Genomic DNA, 17,878 nt, shown 5'->3' on the forward strand with positions numbered 1-17,878 from the left:
ACGGGCTGAGTGGGGCTAAATTTAGCCGGCTACTAAACTACGGCACTAACTGACCAAGTTTGCTTGTTGTCACGTTCCAAAGCGTAGCGCTTCCTAACTGTTGATAAATACCTTACCTGGTGGTGTTGTATCTGGTAAAAAAGTTGTCTTGAACAAAGAAAAGTTGGTTAAAAGAAGATCTGATCTCCATTCATTTCCAAAACAAACACACACCTTGTCAAGAGTCATGTCTTCACCACAGTGTGTCAGAGACTCGGGGCTAAGGATGGATACCTTTCACATTTAAAACGATACGATACCAATGCCCGGTACCTGGCAATCGGTACCAGTACTCAACGATACCAATTTTCGGTCCTTTTTTGTGTTTATGTGGTAAAAAATATCAATGTGTTAAATAATAAAATCTAAAAAAATTTCAACTTAGCATATTTATTCTTCATTATATCACCTTGCAATGCTGTGTTCATGTTCACCATGGAAAATCCCCCTCTCTTCCACTTCCTCACAGTCACAATAATGTGTTTAAGTACCTAAACATGGTACCTTTTGGTTTTACATGAATTGGTACCAGGTACTTTTGACAGAACTCGGTCAGTACCTATAAAAGTACCTCATTCGGTACCCATCCCTACTCGGGGCCAAATGGTGTCGCTGTAATCCAATTAAAACAGATCCTTCTCACAGCCTCTGTTTCACCATAAAACCCACTTCATTGAGTGTTATTAGATGTTAACTAAGCTGCACAGTTACTTCAACAATTCATTTAACTTGTCAAGGCTGATACATTTCAGCTTTTTGAAACATGTCAAAGTTCAAAATATCAAAATGTCCTGATTGATGAAACCTAACAAAAGGACCCACTTTTAGCTTTTACACTTAAAAATGAAACTCTTGAGTTTTCAAATTGAACAAGGGTGAGCTGGGTTTTTAAGAGTCCCTGCTTTAAGGTTTTATAACCAGTGAAGTGGAGTTTTTTATTTCACTTTACCCTGTGTGAAAAAGTGATTTAAAGCAGGTCAGCTGGAGTCAGCATCATCACAGCTTTCCTCTTCCTGTTTCAGACCTCTCTCTACAGCTGCATCACCAAAAATGAAAGTAAGTTCTCCCTCACACACAAACACACAACATAAACACACAACATAAACACACAACATAATCAGTGGGGGAGGACACACTGATCCTAACTTTCCCTTTAGAAAATAAATAAATAAAAGCCCTTCAGCACAACACGTTTTGGACCAATCCACTGGCTTCCTTTGATTTGGCCTCTACCCTCCATGTCTCTGTCTGGCTCTGAGCTGTGCGTGCCCTGAACACATAACATGCACAGATGGACGTACAGCAGAGCTTTGTTATTGGTCTGACAGGACAATAGGTTAAAAACTTCCTGTTGAGAGGTTTTGTTTTGCTCAGGAAATGTTGTAGAGCGGTGAAATGTGAGAGTGTGTCAGGCTGCACAAAGTGGGTTGAGTCATTGGATCGTAAAGGAATTAAAAAACTACAGTTAGGTCAGTTTATGCATCATAAGAAAGACATTAAGAGACAGTAAGCCTTCCCATGTTCAGGACTTTGAAGATTAACATCCCTGCTAAGTAACTCAAAGTATGATTCTTTTTCATGGCTGTTGTCTTTTACTTTCGCAGCATGTTTGGTTATATGATTGGAGCTCTCTTTTTCATTTCTGTGAGTGTAAAGTTGTGATAGACTCACAGTAGCTCTGATGTGTGTTGAAGATTTCATCCCTCTGCTTGTTCCTCCAGTGGGCTCCACATGCTGCAGCTATGCAGGGCGTCACACCACCTGCAGGGAGTACTGCCAGGCCATCTTCAGGACGGACTCGACCCCCACTGTGTCCCAGATCAATGCAGTCAAAGAGTACTGTCAGAGTCACAGCGCTCAGCTGCTCAGCTGTGTCAGCAACTTCACCAAGTCCTACCCCATACGCAGCCCCATAGACAGTAAGAGCATCTGTGCTTCACCTCAGAGCACCTCAGAGCACCTCACACTCCTGCACCTCTGCTTCCTCTATCCATCAACCAATCACAAGTGATCTTTTCTCATGTGACTGCTCCACATGGGCTCTGAATATTTTTAGTCATTATTTTTACAACAGTTCCCCCAACTCTCCAACGTACAAATTAAAATATCTAACTGGAGTTTTTATTTGCAGAAAACAGAATAGAAAACAAAGTGGGGCTGTTTTTTCAGACTGTGAATAATGGTCACAAAAACAAGTTCAGACTCTTTTTAAAATCCAGATAACTAATGATAAAACTCAGGAAGAGTTCAAAAATCAGCCTTAAAAGGGGAAAAAGATTTATTTTAGTACAGTTTAAAGCTCCTCAACCAATCTGTCTCTTTGCAGTCGGTTGATGTTTCTGCTTCTGTTTGACACTAAGAATCAGCAGTTTGGCCTTCATGGTGCTATTAATGAAGCAAAATTATTTGTGTGTGTGTGTGTTAATGCATCCACAAATATGTGAACTGATCCACAAATGTGTCGACAGATTTGCAAATGTGTAAAATATCAACAAATGTGTGCACAAATCCACAAATGTGTAGAATATCAACAAATGTGTGCACAAATCCACAAATGTGTAGACTGATTTGCAAATGAATACATAGGGCTCTAATTTCGTAGACCAGGCGCAATCGCAGGCGCACCTGCCCTGCGCCGGCCTTCGCCGCGCGGACAGTGTGTGTTTGGCGCACTTTGCAAGTTTCCTGCAGTGCCAAGAGAGGAGCAGTCAAGTCGCAGAGGACGAGGAGCGCAGAGGTGCGCGTCCATGCCTCCCTCCGGGCAAATGGCAGAGAGGGAGGAGAAAAGCCGTGAGTGGGTTTAACGCAGCCGAGCGCTGTTTTCACCAATCAAATGAGCCCCTCTCCTCGCCTTTAAATGCCCTGCGGCCGAGGCGCAGTGTCTGATTGGTCTGAGTGATCCCCAGCACTGCGGAAACAGTGCTGGTAGTGGAGACGGTCAGAGCCGCTGTCCCTGCAGCAGGAGAATGGACAGCAGGGTGCATCGGAGGACACGAAGCACGTCACCGTGTGGGCCAGCTCCCGGGACCCCCTGCGCTGCGCCATGAAATTAGAGCCCATAGTCTTAAATGACTAAAAAGTCTGTTTGTTTTTTTTCTTCAAAATACCTGAAAATACACACAAATCATCAATTACAACTGAGGTGGTCCTCCAAACTGGCTGTCTGTGTACACATGATTTTTGCTACTGTACTGCTGTGCAAGTGATCTGCAAATTTAAAGAGAAAATCCATCTGTAAGAGGGTTAGTTTGCCCTGAGCTCAGGCTAACAGGCGCAGGCTGCTAGGTGGAGCTGTTATTGCAGCACTGTGCCTCTGTCACTTTGCATTCCACACCCTCTTTGACTCTTCTGGATTATTTTGCAGAGGTGGACATTATAATTAATTTTTTTTCCCCCTCAAAGATAGGCAACGTTAAACCGAATTGGAAATCTCCAACTTTACTTACACCAGGCGATGAACAGTCCATCCTTTTTGCTGCACACTGGAAGGACTGAAACGCACCACAATAATCCAAAAGGGCCAAAGATGGTTACACATTTGGGATCAGTTTACGCATTTGTGGATTGACTCATGCATTAACGGATCAGTTCACATTTTTGTGGATCCATTTACCCACACACAAATAATTTTGCTCCAATAATAGCTTCATAGGCCTTGTGTTGTTTTAAGGCCAAATCAGGGTACATGAAGCATAATAAGGTGTCTAAATTTATCTGACACAAGAATACAGCTGCTTCCATGCATGTGGAGATGCTGATTCGCAGGAAAATCTGGATCTGTATTTATCTGGGATACCTCTGCCTTGTATGAAAGTATAGTTCAGCCATAAAATCCCACCAGATTGTGTTATAGCAGTCCTGTGTTGGAGAAAAGGCACATTTGCAAAATTCTATCATCTCAAAACCTATTTCATCTTTAACATATGATTCCTCTCATTGAGTAAAAACAGTAGATTGGAGCCTCCTACTGGAAATCACTGTTTACCTCAGCTCTCACAATCCAACCAGCTCTTGGAAAAGTTTAAACTTCCTGAACAGTGACATATAGAATAGTTTTTTTATGAATAAAAAGAAATGGAAACACAGTTTTAGAGAGTTTGAAATGCCACCTCCAAAAAAAAACAATCTCTAAGCTTCAGGAGTCAGGCTTTGAAAAGCTGATAAAGGACGATAGAAACATGGTGATACGTTCAGCGTGGATGTATTTTTCTGTTCAGTCTGCATTTACATGGTTTACGTCAGATGTGTAATGATCAAACACAGATCAGTCATCAACTGTCTGTCCTTCCTCTCCAGGTCTGTACTGCTGCGATCGAGCAGAGGCTACCCACTGCCAGGAGGCTTGCCGGAGGATCCTTCGCACCATGAGCACAGAGCACGAGATCATGGAGGGTCTGATTGATCAGTGTGGCTCCCAGCCTCTCCCTCAGGAGCCCATGTGGCAGTGCTTCCTGGGCAGCGCTCATCCCCCTCCCCCTCGAGAGGTGGACATCCCGCATCCAGCTAAGATGGACTGTGCCAAGCTGCACTGCTGCTCCAAGGCCAACACCTCTCTCTGCAGGTAGGGCATACTGACACCTCTCTCTGCAGGTAGGGCATACTGACACCTCTCTCTGCAGGTAGGTCATACTGACACCTCTCTCTGCAGGTAGGTCATACTGACACCTCTCTCTGCAGGTAGGGCATACTGACACCTTTCTCTGCAGGTAGGGCATGCTGGCACCTCTCTCTGCAGGTAGGACATGCTGACACCCACAGCTGGGTGTAAGCCGGTACATCATATGAACACCCTGTTCTGCTCCCACAGGGACATGTGTCAGGAGATCAGCACTAACTGGGGCAGTCAGACGTGGCATGACTTTGACCAGCTCTGCGAGTACAACCCGGTGGAGACGGAGCTCATCAACTGCCTGGCTGATGTCAGAGAACCGTGTCAACTGGGCTGCAAGGACCTCAGCTACTGCACCAACTTCAACAACAGGTCAGACTATTGCACACTCGCCAGGTTTAAAGTTAAGAGAGGTCATGTTCATAATTTTCCTCCCAGCTCCACTCCGTCAGAAGGATTTCAGACGTTAACATGTCGACGTTATCAGAAATCAGCCGTCTCTAAAACAACATAGGGGATTGAATGAGGAAAGTTTCAGTTGTACTGCTTACATTATTCACTGCCTTTCTGCAATACAGCCAAACATAAATGACATCACAACAAAGTTTCTCCACAATAAATTAAGGGAGAAGATTACTGGAGAAAGTACATTCAGTTAGACCAGGGATCTATAACCTTTAATTTCATAGGAGCCATTTTTCCTAAATATATAAAATTGTACAAGTGACGTCTGAGTTTTTATTTATTATACTTTTGCAATTGTTTTTTTAATTAAATTTTAGAAATTTGCAAAAATTTTGAAAAATTTTGAAATTGAAAGAAATGCAAAAATTAAATAAAGAGATTTAATAAATTTGCATAAATAAAAAAATAAAATCAGAGAGTGGCAGAGAATTTACAAAATTTACAAAATGTTGAAATAATACTGAAATAATAAAAAAATATGGAAAATGAAAATTTTAAAACTTTGTTAAAAAAGTATTTTTAGATAACTTTTTTGTTGCTTCATATTAATCATGTAGTAGTGAGCCCATCCACACAGAATTGAAATATGTATTTTCTTACAAATTTTTCTTCTTGTAGATTTGATTATCTGACCAGGGCTTTTTAAACTTGAGGTTAGCCACAGGTGCATGGTAGGGATGGGTACCTCTCACATTTAAAACGATACAGTACCAATGCCTGATACCTGGCAATCAGTATCAGTACTCAACGGCACTAACTAACAGTGAAAGTTTGACTGTCAGTGGCTCCTTTATCTTCACAATAGCTTCACCTTTTGCTCTCAACGACTACTTCTTCTCATTTTTCCCAAACTGCTGCTGCTCTCAGTCTTTACACAAACACTGACATCTGCACTGACAGGACTAACAGTTCTTTCAGATGTTTCACAAATCTGTTTCTCAGCTGCTTTACAAACTGACATTCATTCACACACTCCATATCTTTTTATTGTTTACTTTTCAGTGATGAATTTCATCCTGTTAGCTGCTCCCATCGATGAAGACTGTCTACACTCTTTTCTTAAAGACGATAAAGTCTGTTTGCTCCATTTACAGGTTTCATTACTTTCATTTCTCAGTCTGTGCCTGTAAACACACTCCTTGTGTGATTACAACATATCGTTGTATCTTCCTGTGTGAGTATGCATAATTTAGAGCCTGAAGGAAAGAAGGAGTCAGAGAGGGAAACAAGCGGCAGATTTATTTTGAACTCAGACTGACCCCGCTGAAATAAGAACCACAGCTTGTTTTACACACTGTCTACAGATGGGGCCAAAGGCCAAATGGAGCTGCTTCAAAGGCTGCACCGGGAAGCCACACTAACACACAGATCAAAACAAAGCACAGTATATTTGAACACACATACACCACAGCGGTCTGCAGGTCATCTGGTGAGACGCTCACAGCCACTGGATACCGCAGAGTGCTCTGAAAGGATGAGATGAGCTGCAGGGTCTCTTTAAATACAGAGTGTGTGTTGTTCACACAACGAGTGAAGCTGCTGAAAGTTAACACCCGACTTGTTGCCTCTATCACCTTTAGGCCTGAGAGATCCACAGGAGTGCTGATGTGATTCATACTGCAAAAACAAAACATCAGCCTGAGTGTTGTTCTTCCTCTCAGCTCTGTTTCATTTTCATTTTTTTTAACCTGCGATGTCTCCCTCTAACAAACATCCTGTGTCCTCCTGAGAACAATCAAAGCATTTCGGTTGTCTCTTTCTGTTTCATTATCAGTCATCATTCCTTCTGCCAGAAAACATTTAGTGCGATCAAATGACTCAAACTACATTTACTGCTTTCATTTATATCACTTAATCTCTTTTGTTGTCATATGTTTTACCCATCCACCCCTTCTTTCTCTGCAGCATTTGAATTCCAACCTGTAGCACAATCTCATCACAAGTATTTTATTTTGATGACTTTTTGCATGCACCTGATTTTTTCTAACCTCTCTGATGTTTGATGCTCAAAGTTAGATGTTGTTGATCAGAAGTTAAAAGATCTCCAACTTTACCAAGATTCTTCCTCTATACTGATTGTTCTGACTTTTACCCTGCGCTGCCAGTGAGAAAATGTGCTTGTTAAGTTCCTTGAAATGAGAAAGATGTCTTCATACAAGAAACTAAACAAGTACATTTTTCTCATCCCAATGAAGCAATTCAGACATCACTTCTGGCTCTTGTAATCTGTGTGAGGACCATTAAGTGCAGAACCCAAAGTCCCTCTGATGACACTACACTGGACGGCATATTTACAGATAAACACATTACCTCATTGCTTAGGATCCTGATAAACCTTGTTTTGATCAAAGAAAAGGACCAAATTGACCTGAATACAGGACAACCCCAGTTATAAGACAACCTCCCTCTTTTCTAGACCAATCTTCAAAAAAAGCCTGATGACCAAAATGTACTGTGTTTAAAGTTACTAGTTTTATTGAAATCCTGGGACAATTATTGAAATAATAGACACTGCTTTCATTTTTGGTTCTAAATCCAGTCACTACGATCTGTGTTTCAGATGTAATTCTGATGACAGCTCTGGTTATGGGCATGGCTTCATTGTTTTTCTCAGTAAACTCACACACCCTCCTGTCTATCTCTTGGAAACGGCTGCTTTCAGGACCACGATAAGCTTTTCTTTTATAGTTCAATGTTCAGTCATTGTACTCTGTAACTCCATGTTTTGTTGTGCCTAACACTTGTCTAACGTCTCTGCTGCATTGACCATCAGCATCTTGTAATTAGCATCATAAATCAACCACAGGTTAACTTGCCTAAGTTTTTGATCCACTTTGCTCTGGACAATCACCATGCCCCTCCATTTCTCATCTCCTGTCTCTAGCTCCTGTCAGTATGGCTGCCTACTACATACTACATACTAAGTATAAATGTAATATGTGGAAGGCACTGTTCTGTTGGGTCTGTTTTGTAGTATGCTACTCTGGTTTTCAGTTTTGGAAAGCAGAACTACAAGTGATGGATTTTTATTTATTTTTGTTATTATTTATTTATATCTGTCTTATGCCTTTAATTTACAAAACAAACTTTGGGTAGATTTTGTGAATCATATAACAGAAGAATCATCATCTTTCATTTTTAGCCTTACAAAAGCTATATTGATTAATAAAAATGAATCTTTTATTTTTACAGCTGATGGAAAAAGCACTTCAATATAATCCACATATTGTTTTAAAAAGTGAATAGTGGTTTATATGGGCTTGAATGAATTTGTAGAAGTAAGCACCTCTTTTATATCTGGAAGTGATACGATTTAGCAGTTTTTCTTTTGCATCACTTCACTTCCATCTAATGGACTGTCTAACATTAGTGTTGTTGTATTGTAGTTTTGGTGCTTACTCATTTCAGTAGATGGCGGTAATTCACCAAAACCTGCCACCTGCATAGACAAACAGTATTAGCATTGTGCATTGTGGGAAACAGTATGCCAGGTAGACTGGTCCGTTGCATACTGATAAATTTTCCTGGATCAGTAGCTCATCTGGGGATTTTTAGTCTACTGCAGATTTTGTAAGTTTTTGCACACAGATACTGAATTTCAGCCGAAAAGTAGGAACTACTAGTGTAGTAAGCAGTTTGGAAAACAGCCTGTGTCTTTGCTATGATTGACAGATCACTGCAGCCACCCTGAGGTCACTGGCTTTACAAAAGCTGGCACCCTCTGCTGTTGCTGTCGTGTAGAAAATCCTAGACAACGATCAGCATGTGTCAATGGTTAGACCCCGGTTACGAGATGAGTCCAATTTTTCACATTATTTCAACGGGAAAAACCTTGTCTTATATTCAGGTCAATATGGCAGTGTTACAAAAAGGTCTGCTCTCTATTCATTTAGTTCAGAACAATTGCACTCTTCGATAAGAGTCTTTACAAGGCAATACGAGTAGGCCATGGTGGGAAACAGTCTTTGCCCCTAAAAACAGCACTAATTCCTGCCTTTGGTGTCACTGTTATCAATGCCAAATGGTTTGTCCTCACAGAGACTTTAATGTCTTGAAAACATTTTTTCTGGCCTTGTCGGGTGAATGTGGCTCTTATTAAATCTAATACAGTCATTTTTTTTCTGTGTATTCCAATTGGAGGGGGGGAAATAACAATGGAAGTTGAAAGGGCAGACAGTTAAATGTGATCATCTGGTGATCGACTCCAGGCTATCTCCAGAATTACCATAGGGGCAGTTAAGAATCTAGCAGCCGGATGTTGTAGAATATTCCTATAAACACATAACAGACAATGGTAGCTGAAATTGTAATATTGTTCAAACACCTGACTGATCTGAAAGTATCAACCTTTTTTTTTCCTTCAAATCCTGATCCTGAAACATGCAGATGTTTGCTTTGAGCTCAACAAATCTCAGACAAAGTGAGTCCTTCCTGTCTTCATCTTTGAACTTTGATATTTAGTTTGTCCACGTTTAGCAGCAGTCACAGCAGCACGTGTCTCTGACATAGAGTCGATATATATTTTCTGAGAGCTTCAACACTGATGTTATCCCATGACTTCTGCAACACAAGACAAAGTCTTTCCTTTGAATGTTCAAAAGATCTGTCCTCTTTATTTTACTATAACATTTTCTGTGCTCCTATTTATAAGGAAGATGACTTGAACCTCTGTATGATGGTTGTGCTCTGGTCGATGGAGCACTGTGACATGATGATGACTTTGTAGATATTTCATTGGTATTATTTGAACTCCAAAGGCCGATCCTACGGAACAGCTGAAACCTCTCAAAAGTGCAGGAGTGCTATAATAACCTTGGCCACCTCTGTAATTATCATAGTCCACTCACTGACAGGTGCAAGCTTCATTCGCTTCCTTTCCTTAAATCAGTGAAGGTAAATCAGGAGCTTTGGTTGTAGCTCAAACCACCTCCTCTCTCAAAGTGAGCAGCAGCCTGACAGCCTCCTGATGCTGCTCTCTGTCTCTGAAGTTTCTCAATGTGTTGCCTAAATTACGAGTTGGTTTTACCCCCAGCTCTGTGTTGTTACCCACAAAGAAAATAATTCAGCTAACAGTGGATTCAGATCACGGTGTATGCGGTTCACGCTGTGGCATTGTGGGATTTGAAGTTCAGGAATAACAAACTGTGTGTAGGGCTCTTTGAGTTTTGTTTGATGGTCTCCAGGAGAGCCTTGTATAGATTCCTGCTCCCCTGAGGGGTTCAAACATGGAGATGTGGAGCCCGGAGCAGCACGGAAGACAAACACTGATCTGGAGGTGGTGTTTGAGGGCGAGGGAGCGTGGGGCTTATAGCTGTGAGTGTGTGAGTCAGTGTTTCTGTGGCTGTGTGGGTGTAAAGACAACAGTCCTCAACCTTATAGTTAGAAACCAAGGCCTGATCTATACATTCAACCTGGATTAAGAGTATGTAAAACCATTATCTCCTTCATTTATTTGTTCACTCATTTGTTCGGCACGTAACAAGCTGTTGGCCTTTCATGATCAAAGCCATCAGTTGTGAGTTGAATTCATTGGGAATGTGACTGAGGATGTGTTTCAGTTCAGGGGCTGTTCAGCCACAGGGTGACTCAGAGCCAGAAAGTTTCAGACCCCACTGATGAGATAAAAAAGTGAAGTAATGATGCATTTGTTCAGCACCAGTCATTCATCACGGAGTGTTGTCCTCAGTTGGATTTATAAATGCTGAATACTCAGAGGTTTGGAGATGTTTGAAATCTTTTGTCAAAGTAAAAAAAAAAAGCTTCTGACTGATCAGCTGCTGAGTGTGGCATCACGCTGTATCCCTCTGCCTCTTTCATCCAAACAAAAGCTTTTTTTTTTTAAACCATGCAAATGCAACAAAACGTTCGGATCCAAAGCTCACACAGGACATTCTGTGGGTGCCTGCACACAGGCCTGTTTCTTCAGCCCTCATGTGCATCTTCAGTAAAATGAATTGATAAAAAACAAGGCTGATTAGAGGTGAATATTGTTCAGGAGATGTGGTGATGAAGAAAACTCTGAAGCAGTTTTAAGTGCTCTGTCATTCTCTGTCATGTTGGGTGATGCCTCCTCCTCCTGTGCTTCTCTCTCTCACGGTGTTCCACAAGGGTCATATTTTGGGTCCCCTTCTGTTCTCTGTTCATACGCTTCCCATGGGGAAATCCTGGTATGGATTTCCATTGTTATGCTGATGACACCCAGCTGTATGTCCCTGAGCAGGTTTGTCTGTCTGACATCAAAACCTGGATGTACAGATTTTTTTTTACAACACAATGACTCCAAATAAAGAGTTCTCATAACTCCCTCTTTGGCTTTGGAGCAGTGCACTGCAAATACCCTCACCCCTTCTCTTGGTGCTTTATCGAGTGATGTCTGTAGGGAGGCCCGATCTTATGATGCCCAGGTAACACAGTGGTCCAATTATGTTTTGCTCAATTTCGGCTGCTTACCAAGTTAAGTCTTTTCTATGCCGACTTGAAAAGAGTTATTTATGCTTTTTTCTCCTCGAAACTTCATTTTGTAATGCCCTCTATTTAGTTATCAGCAAGCGTAACAGTCATAGAACCCTAATGATACAAAACGCTGCTGCCAGGCTTTTAACCCACACCACAAGTGATGAGCACATCACACCTCCTCCTCGCTGCCCTCCACTGGTTACCTGTGAGTTGAGAGTTGCTTACATGATGACAGTTTTAGGATGGAATGTAAAAGTATTAATGCATTTTGGCCTTTTGTTTACACAGAAACAGGGTTTTAGCCTACTCAAAACAGGAACTTTTGAAAGTGGAATTTTTCTGAAAAGCCGCAGCCACTGTTGCCGTGTTAACAGCAAGCTGGAGGTCTCAGTGAAAACACAGACGTCAGGCTCCATTTTGTGCATTTCACTTTCACTGTGGCACCTTAAATTGCCATGCACAAACTGAACAACAACAACGGTAACAATGGTGGAGAACCGTGTTATGCTTGTGCTGCTGAATCTGCAGACTGCCTTTCAACACAATGTGCATCTGTTGCTCAACTTCTTTACTTCTGTTTTCTTCATTAGCAGCCAGCTAGACTTCTTCTGGTCTGTGGAGGGGTGTGTCTCCACATTTCTATTGCTGACTACAGGCCTGGTATGCATACTACAGCATTTTAAGTCCCTTAGCGTAAACACAGATTTTTCCACTATGTTGTTTGCATTTTAGGTGAAACGTTGTGTAGACAGGACCCTAAAACTGCTTTCCAGATTTTACTGCTTGTTTTTAAAGCCCTCAGTGGTCAGGCTCCTGTGACCTTCTTACTCCTTATCAGCTTTACCTTTGTTTCAGATCCTCCAGCAGGGCCATACTAGTGGTTTTTAAATCCAGACTGGTCACAAAAAGGGACCGAACTGAAGCTTTGCCAGAGGATCTCAGGCAAACACAGGATCATCTTTTTAATTTCTTCTTTAAACCATCTCTTATTCTAATCTAAACCATCTTTATATATATATATATATATATATATATATATATATATATATATATATATATATATATATATATATATATATATATATATATATATTCGGGTTGTGACTTTAACGCGTTAATTATTACACCACACATTAACGCGTTATAAAAATCAACGCAAAATTAACTCATTGGCTGCCAGACATTTTCAGAGCATCTTGAATGATCTTTTAAGACCCAAATAATAATGTTTTCTATGACTATGTAAACACCAAAGTTACTTAAGAAGAGTGGACTTTCTTCTTTTATGTCTCTTTTCCTCTTTTTGGTCCAAAAAAATAGAAATATAAAACTTTTTTGATCGTGTTCATCTCGTGCGCTCCATCCTTTGATCCTCTCCATGATCTCCGTCGTCTTTTTTCACGATGGCGCCGCTCTTTCTCTCTGAACTACCGTGACACATCTTCGTGTCAGCGTGAGCTGCCTGAACTTTCAACACTTGCAGCTTCTCTCTGTGTCTCTGTCATCTCACATTTCTCCTCATATCCATGCTGAGCTCTCGTCCAAAGAGCGCACTGCTCTCACCCACCCACTAGTTTACGAGCAGGATTTTGATTGACAAGCTCCACCAGACCCCGCCTCCCTCCGCTGAAAAATATAATTTACTTCTATAGACGCAGTAAACAGTAATCGAATGTCAATGGCAGGGAACACGGACATTTTAATTAATATTGACCAGTTGAAAAAAAAAAAGGATTTACAAATCTTCCCTTTTTCGTGAATTCATTTAATTAGTCATGCACTATGATTTTGTAATGCCCTACGGTTCAAATTCTTTATGTGGGGATCTTATGCAGATATAAGATTAAAATGTGATTAATTAGATCAATTAATAACAAATCCTGTAAATCATTTGAATATTTTTTAATCCCCTGACAGCACTATTTACCACATAACAGCTGATGTATGTACTTGAAAGCAGTGTCCACAAAAAAAAAATCTTCTAACCAAAATAAACAAGATTTTGTGGTTTAAACTTGTGTATGAGAATATTCAATGATTTAGTCTTCTACCAAAATCTGTTTAGCTTAAAAAGTGTTGCTTCTTATGTTGAATATTGATGTGATTAAAATGCGATTAATTACGATCAATTGATTACAAATGGCACGATTAATTTGATTTTTTTTTTTAATCAAGTCCCACCATTAATATATATATATATATATATATATATATATATATATATATATATATATATATATATATATATATATATATATATATATATATATTTATATATTTATATATTTATATAAATATATATATATATATATATATAATATTTATTATATATATATATATATATATATATATATATATATATATATATATATATATATATATATATATATATATATATATATATATATATATATATATTATATACATACACTTAAACATTTGTAAGAATGCAAAAATACATAAAAGCAATCTATTTTTAGATGATTAATTCAGGCAGTGAGGGGTTAACTTTGTTAGTATTATTCTAAAGCACCTTGTAACTTTGTTTTGATTGGTGCTATACAAGCTGGACTGATTTGGATTGGATTAAGTTAGTTGTCAGGTCTCCAGTGGTCTGAACAGGATAATGTGAACATAAAGTCAGAGGCAGACACTGTGGATCACTAGAATTATAATCTTTCATAAAGCACAAAAAGAGTTTTATAAAGTTTTAATATGACTGTGTAAGTCAGTTTGTAACTCACTGAATGTGGTGATTGATTCTGTCATACCTTTAAAAGTGATACATGAAAAAGAGGTGATTTAATGAGCTTTTTACTTGATTTCTCTGCATTAGCTGGAAAAAAAAACACTGAGTTATAAGTAACTAATCTGCTCCATGCAGCTGTGAATGGGCTCATTCTGTTGCTGCCTTTTGGCTCTTGAGTTAAAAGTGCATTTTTGTCTGGGGACTGTCTCATTAAAGCAGTTTATTTAAGTCGTAGGATTTGTTGTTTTCTGTGTTAATACTTAGTTTACTCTTGTTGAAGAGAAATCCAAATGTAAAAAACAGCTTTGTGCCAGAACAGACTTCATCCTCAGACCTCTGTTTTCAAGCCTCAGCCTCTACATTGACCCAAACAATAACCCCCCACAGACTGACTCTCTTCCATGGCGTCCACATTGTCAACTTCACAGGAAAACCTGACAAATTTCTCATTAGAAGCTTCAAAACAAGTCTAAAGAAGAACGACGAAGGATGAGAGAGCTGTGGTAGTTTGCTCCCAACATGAATCAGCTGACGACCACATTTTGAGTCAAGGGTTTAACACACACACATGCATGTTTCCTGGTAAATAAACAGAATCTCTGCTCATCACATGGCACCACACCCAAACTTCTGCCTCGTCCTCTCTCTTCAAACCACCAATTAGCTGACTCACTAGAGACTGAACCCACCAATCAGACATCAAAGGCACTTCCTGGTGCAGAGGAAGGAGAAAACACTCCTCATGTTACCCAGAGGGACTCTGTAAGGCCTGAGGAGTAGACAGCTTCAAGGCCACAGCTGCACACGGAGCATGTGCTGCAATCAGTCGGTTACTCGAGCTGTTGTTGATTTTCTGTTTTACTCCAAGGTGCAGACAAACCTTTATCCCCCTTTGTTTCCATCCATCTCTCTGTCTGCAGGCCCACAGAGCTGTTCCGCAGCTGTAATGTCCAGTCTGACCAGGGCGCCATGAGCGACATCAAGCTGTGGTCGAATGGGACGATTAAGATGCCGTTCATGAACATCCCGGTGCTGGACATCAGGAAGTGTCTGCCGGACATGTGGAAGGCTGTGGCCTGTTCTTTGCAGATTAAACCCTGCCACAGCAAGTCCAGAGGGAGTGTCATATGCAAGTAAGTCTGCCGGGTTTCAAGTAACACACTACGAACATGCACTGACCTACACACCATCAGGACAAGTCATTTCTTAAGCTTCTGGGAGGAACTTTTTGTTTTTAGTCCTGCTCATCCTGCTGTTCTATTTAAAAGTATCCCTCGCACACCTGATCAAAATACTAAGATCAGTTCAAAAATTGCGCAAATTTACACTTCGCTCTGTTGGATCTTAAAAAAGTTTTAATAAATGTCTCAAAATGAGAGTGAGACAAAAAGTCCCTCTCCATCCATCCCCAAATGTTGTCAGAGTGATTTAGATCAGGGGAACATCAGGATGGTCCAAAGAGTGAGCTGATTCCTCTGGAAGAAGTCCTTTGTCAGGCGCCCATTGTGACCTGCAGCGTTGTCCTGTTGAAAAACCCAGTCATTCCCACACAGACCAGGGCCCTCAGTCATGAAGGAGGCCCCCTGCAACATCTCCACAGAGCCAGCCGCCGTTTGACGCCCTGACCAACCTGAAGCCCCATTGGTCCATTGAAGGAAAAAGCCCCAGAACATGATGGCGCCCCCTCCACTGTGCCGCTGTGAAAACATCTCCAGTGGGATCTCCTGGTCATGTCAGTAACGTTGAAGCCATCAGGACGTCAAGGTTCAGTTTTTTCTCCTCAGAGAATCAAACTTTCTTCACCTTTCAGTGTCCCATGTTTGCTCCTCTCTGAAAAAGTCCAAACGGTGAGTTTGTGGCGTTGAAGGAGACGAGGTCTTTGAAGATGTGTTTTCTTCTTAAAGCTCTTCTCTCTCAGATGGCGTCTGATGGTTATTGGGCTGCAGTCGGCTCCAGTAACGGCCTTAATCTGGGTCCAGGAACAGACAGCCAATCAGATCCTCCGGCTCAGCTCTGGTGAAATGGTTTTGGGTCTACCTCTGGACTTTTTGATCCATAACCCTCAGGATCTTTGAAGAAATCCAAAATGGCTGTCTAACTGTGTCCAACCTCAGCAGAGATGGCGTGTTGTGAGAGGCCTTGCTGATGTGGCTCAATAATCCGACCACATTCACAGAGTGTGTCATGACAGAGAAAAAAACCTGACAGAAAATCACACTGATCCACATTTTAGAGCAGATTTAGTTTTAATGTTTTACTTTAATTCTTGTTTTCGATAAACTGCTTACTCATTTTTTTTGTCTCATTCCCATTTCTTCTTATTACATTTTAAACCTCTTCTTAGAACCTTGTTAAGATCAAGCAGAGCAAAATGTAAATTTGTGCATTTTTTCCACTGGTCCAAAGATTTTAATCAGTTGTGTTTTTACTTGGTCTGAATCTGATCCTCCAGCAGTTTCTCAGACGTTCAGATTTCATAAACAGTTTACCAACCAGCTTAAAAAAAAACCTCTCAGGAGATTTAAAAAATAAAACATCAAAGAGTCTCTGTAAATAGATTCTTGGAGTGGAAGTTTTATCTTTTCCTTTTCACTCTGACAAGTCAACATTTCTTCGGCTGAGGTGCTCTGATGTTGTCATGTCTCAAGTGAGTGAGATTTCCTGTCCACGATAAGCCTCCGTCCAAACTGGACTGACTTCCTGAGCTGAGACAGGATGATGTTATGAGAGCTGGCTCTGGTCTGTGATTTTTATCCTGTCCTGAGGGTGTTGTGGGTAATTTCAAACCCCAAACTAGTAATAACTGAAGGTGCAATTAGACTCTGTGTTTTTCAGGTGACCTCACTCATCCACCTGTAATTTAAATCCTATCCCTGCTCGCATCAAATCCCAGATTTGTTTCATGTAAAGCATCATTTCTACATCTTTATTTCTTGGCTAAATGTAATTTTTTACACAAATGAGAATATTAGATTTTTTTTTTCTAATAGGGCAGAGAAGGTAGACAAGATACAAAGTGATATAAAGGCTTGATGTAAGGAAAACATTTGAAATAAAAAACAAATTAACGTCCAAGTACATGATAGAAAAATGAATATTTCATGCCAGTGAGTTTGGATTCAAAGGAATTTTTCCGGTTTTGTACATGAAAGAAACTTTTAATCGTTCCTCTTTTATTTATTGGGGTTTCATTTTAATGGGCATGTTTGTTTATTTTACTTTATTTACGTCAATAAATAGATCATTGTCTCTCATCAGCGACTGCTTCGAGTAAAAGTGTGTATGAGTGATAAGAGGAGACATTCAAGGTCAGGATGTGATGGACAGGTGGAGGTCGTGCCCTCCCTCAGGATCTGCTATGTCATGTTAAACACAGAGAGTGTGTGTGTGCGTGTGTGTGTGTCTGACTGTCTGTGTGTTCATGGCTGTAACTCTTGTTCAGCAGTTTGTCAGGCTTAACCTTCCTCTGAGCTTTTAATCTCCCTCTTGTCTTGAGTGACATTACACACTGACACGCCGTCCACATCCAGCTTCAGGCGCAGTGTGTCGTAAGAGCCTCT

At 40.5% G+C, this 17,878-nt stretch overlaps 1 protein-coding gene across 1 annotated transcript in view; it reads left to right on the plus strand.

Annotated features, from left to right (window-relative positions):
* The window catches only part of reck (reversion-inducing-cysteine-rich protein with kazal motifs), a 124,770-nt gene that overhangs the window by 55,095 nt on the left and 51,797 nt on the right, over positions 1-17,878 (plus strand). Inside the window, exons 7-11 of the mRNA XM_074693548.1 lie at positions 1,062-1,095; positions 1,761-1,958; positions 4,336-4,600; positions 4,847-5,020; positions 15,239-15,451. Of these exons, the coding sequence (XP_074549649.1) occupies positions 1,062-1,095; positions 1,761-1,958; positions 4,336-4,600; positions 4,847-5,020; positions 15,239-15,451 (884 nt within the window). The remainder of the gene's footprint in view (positions 1-1,061; positions 1,096-1,760; positions 1,959-4,335; positions 4,601-4,846; positions 5,021-15,238; positions 15,452-17,878) is intronic.

Source organism: Halichoeres trimaculatus, unplaced genomic scaffold (assembly GCF_033239565.1).
Source record: "Halichoeres trimaculatus isolate MK-OKI-2021-1 unplaced genomic scaffold, fHalTri1.1 fHalTri1_scaffold_18, whole genome shotgun sequence".
NCBI classification, from domain to species: Eukaryota; Metazoa; Chordata; class Actinopteri; order Labriformes; family Labridae; genus Halichoeres; species Halichoeres trimaculatus.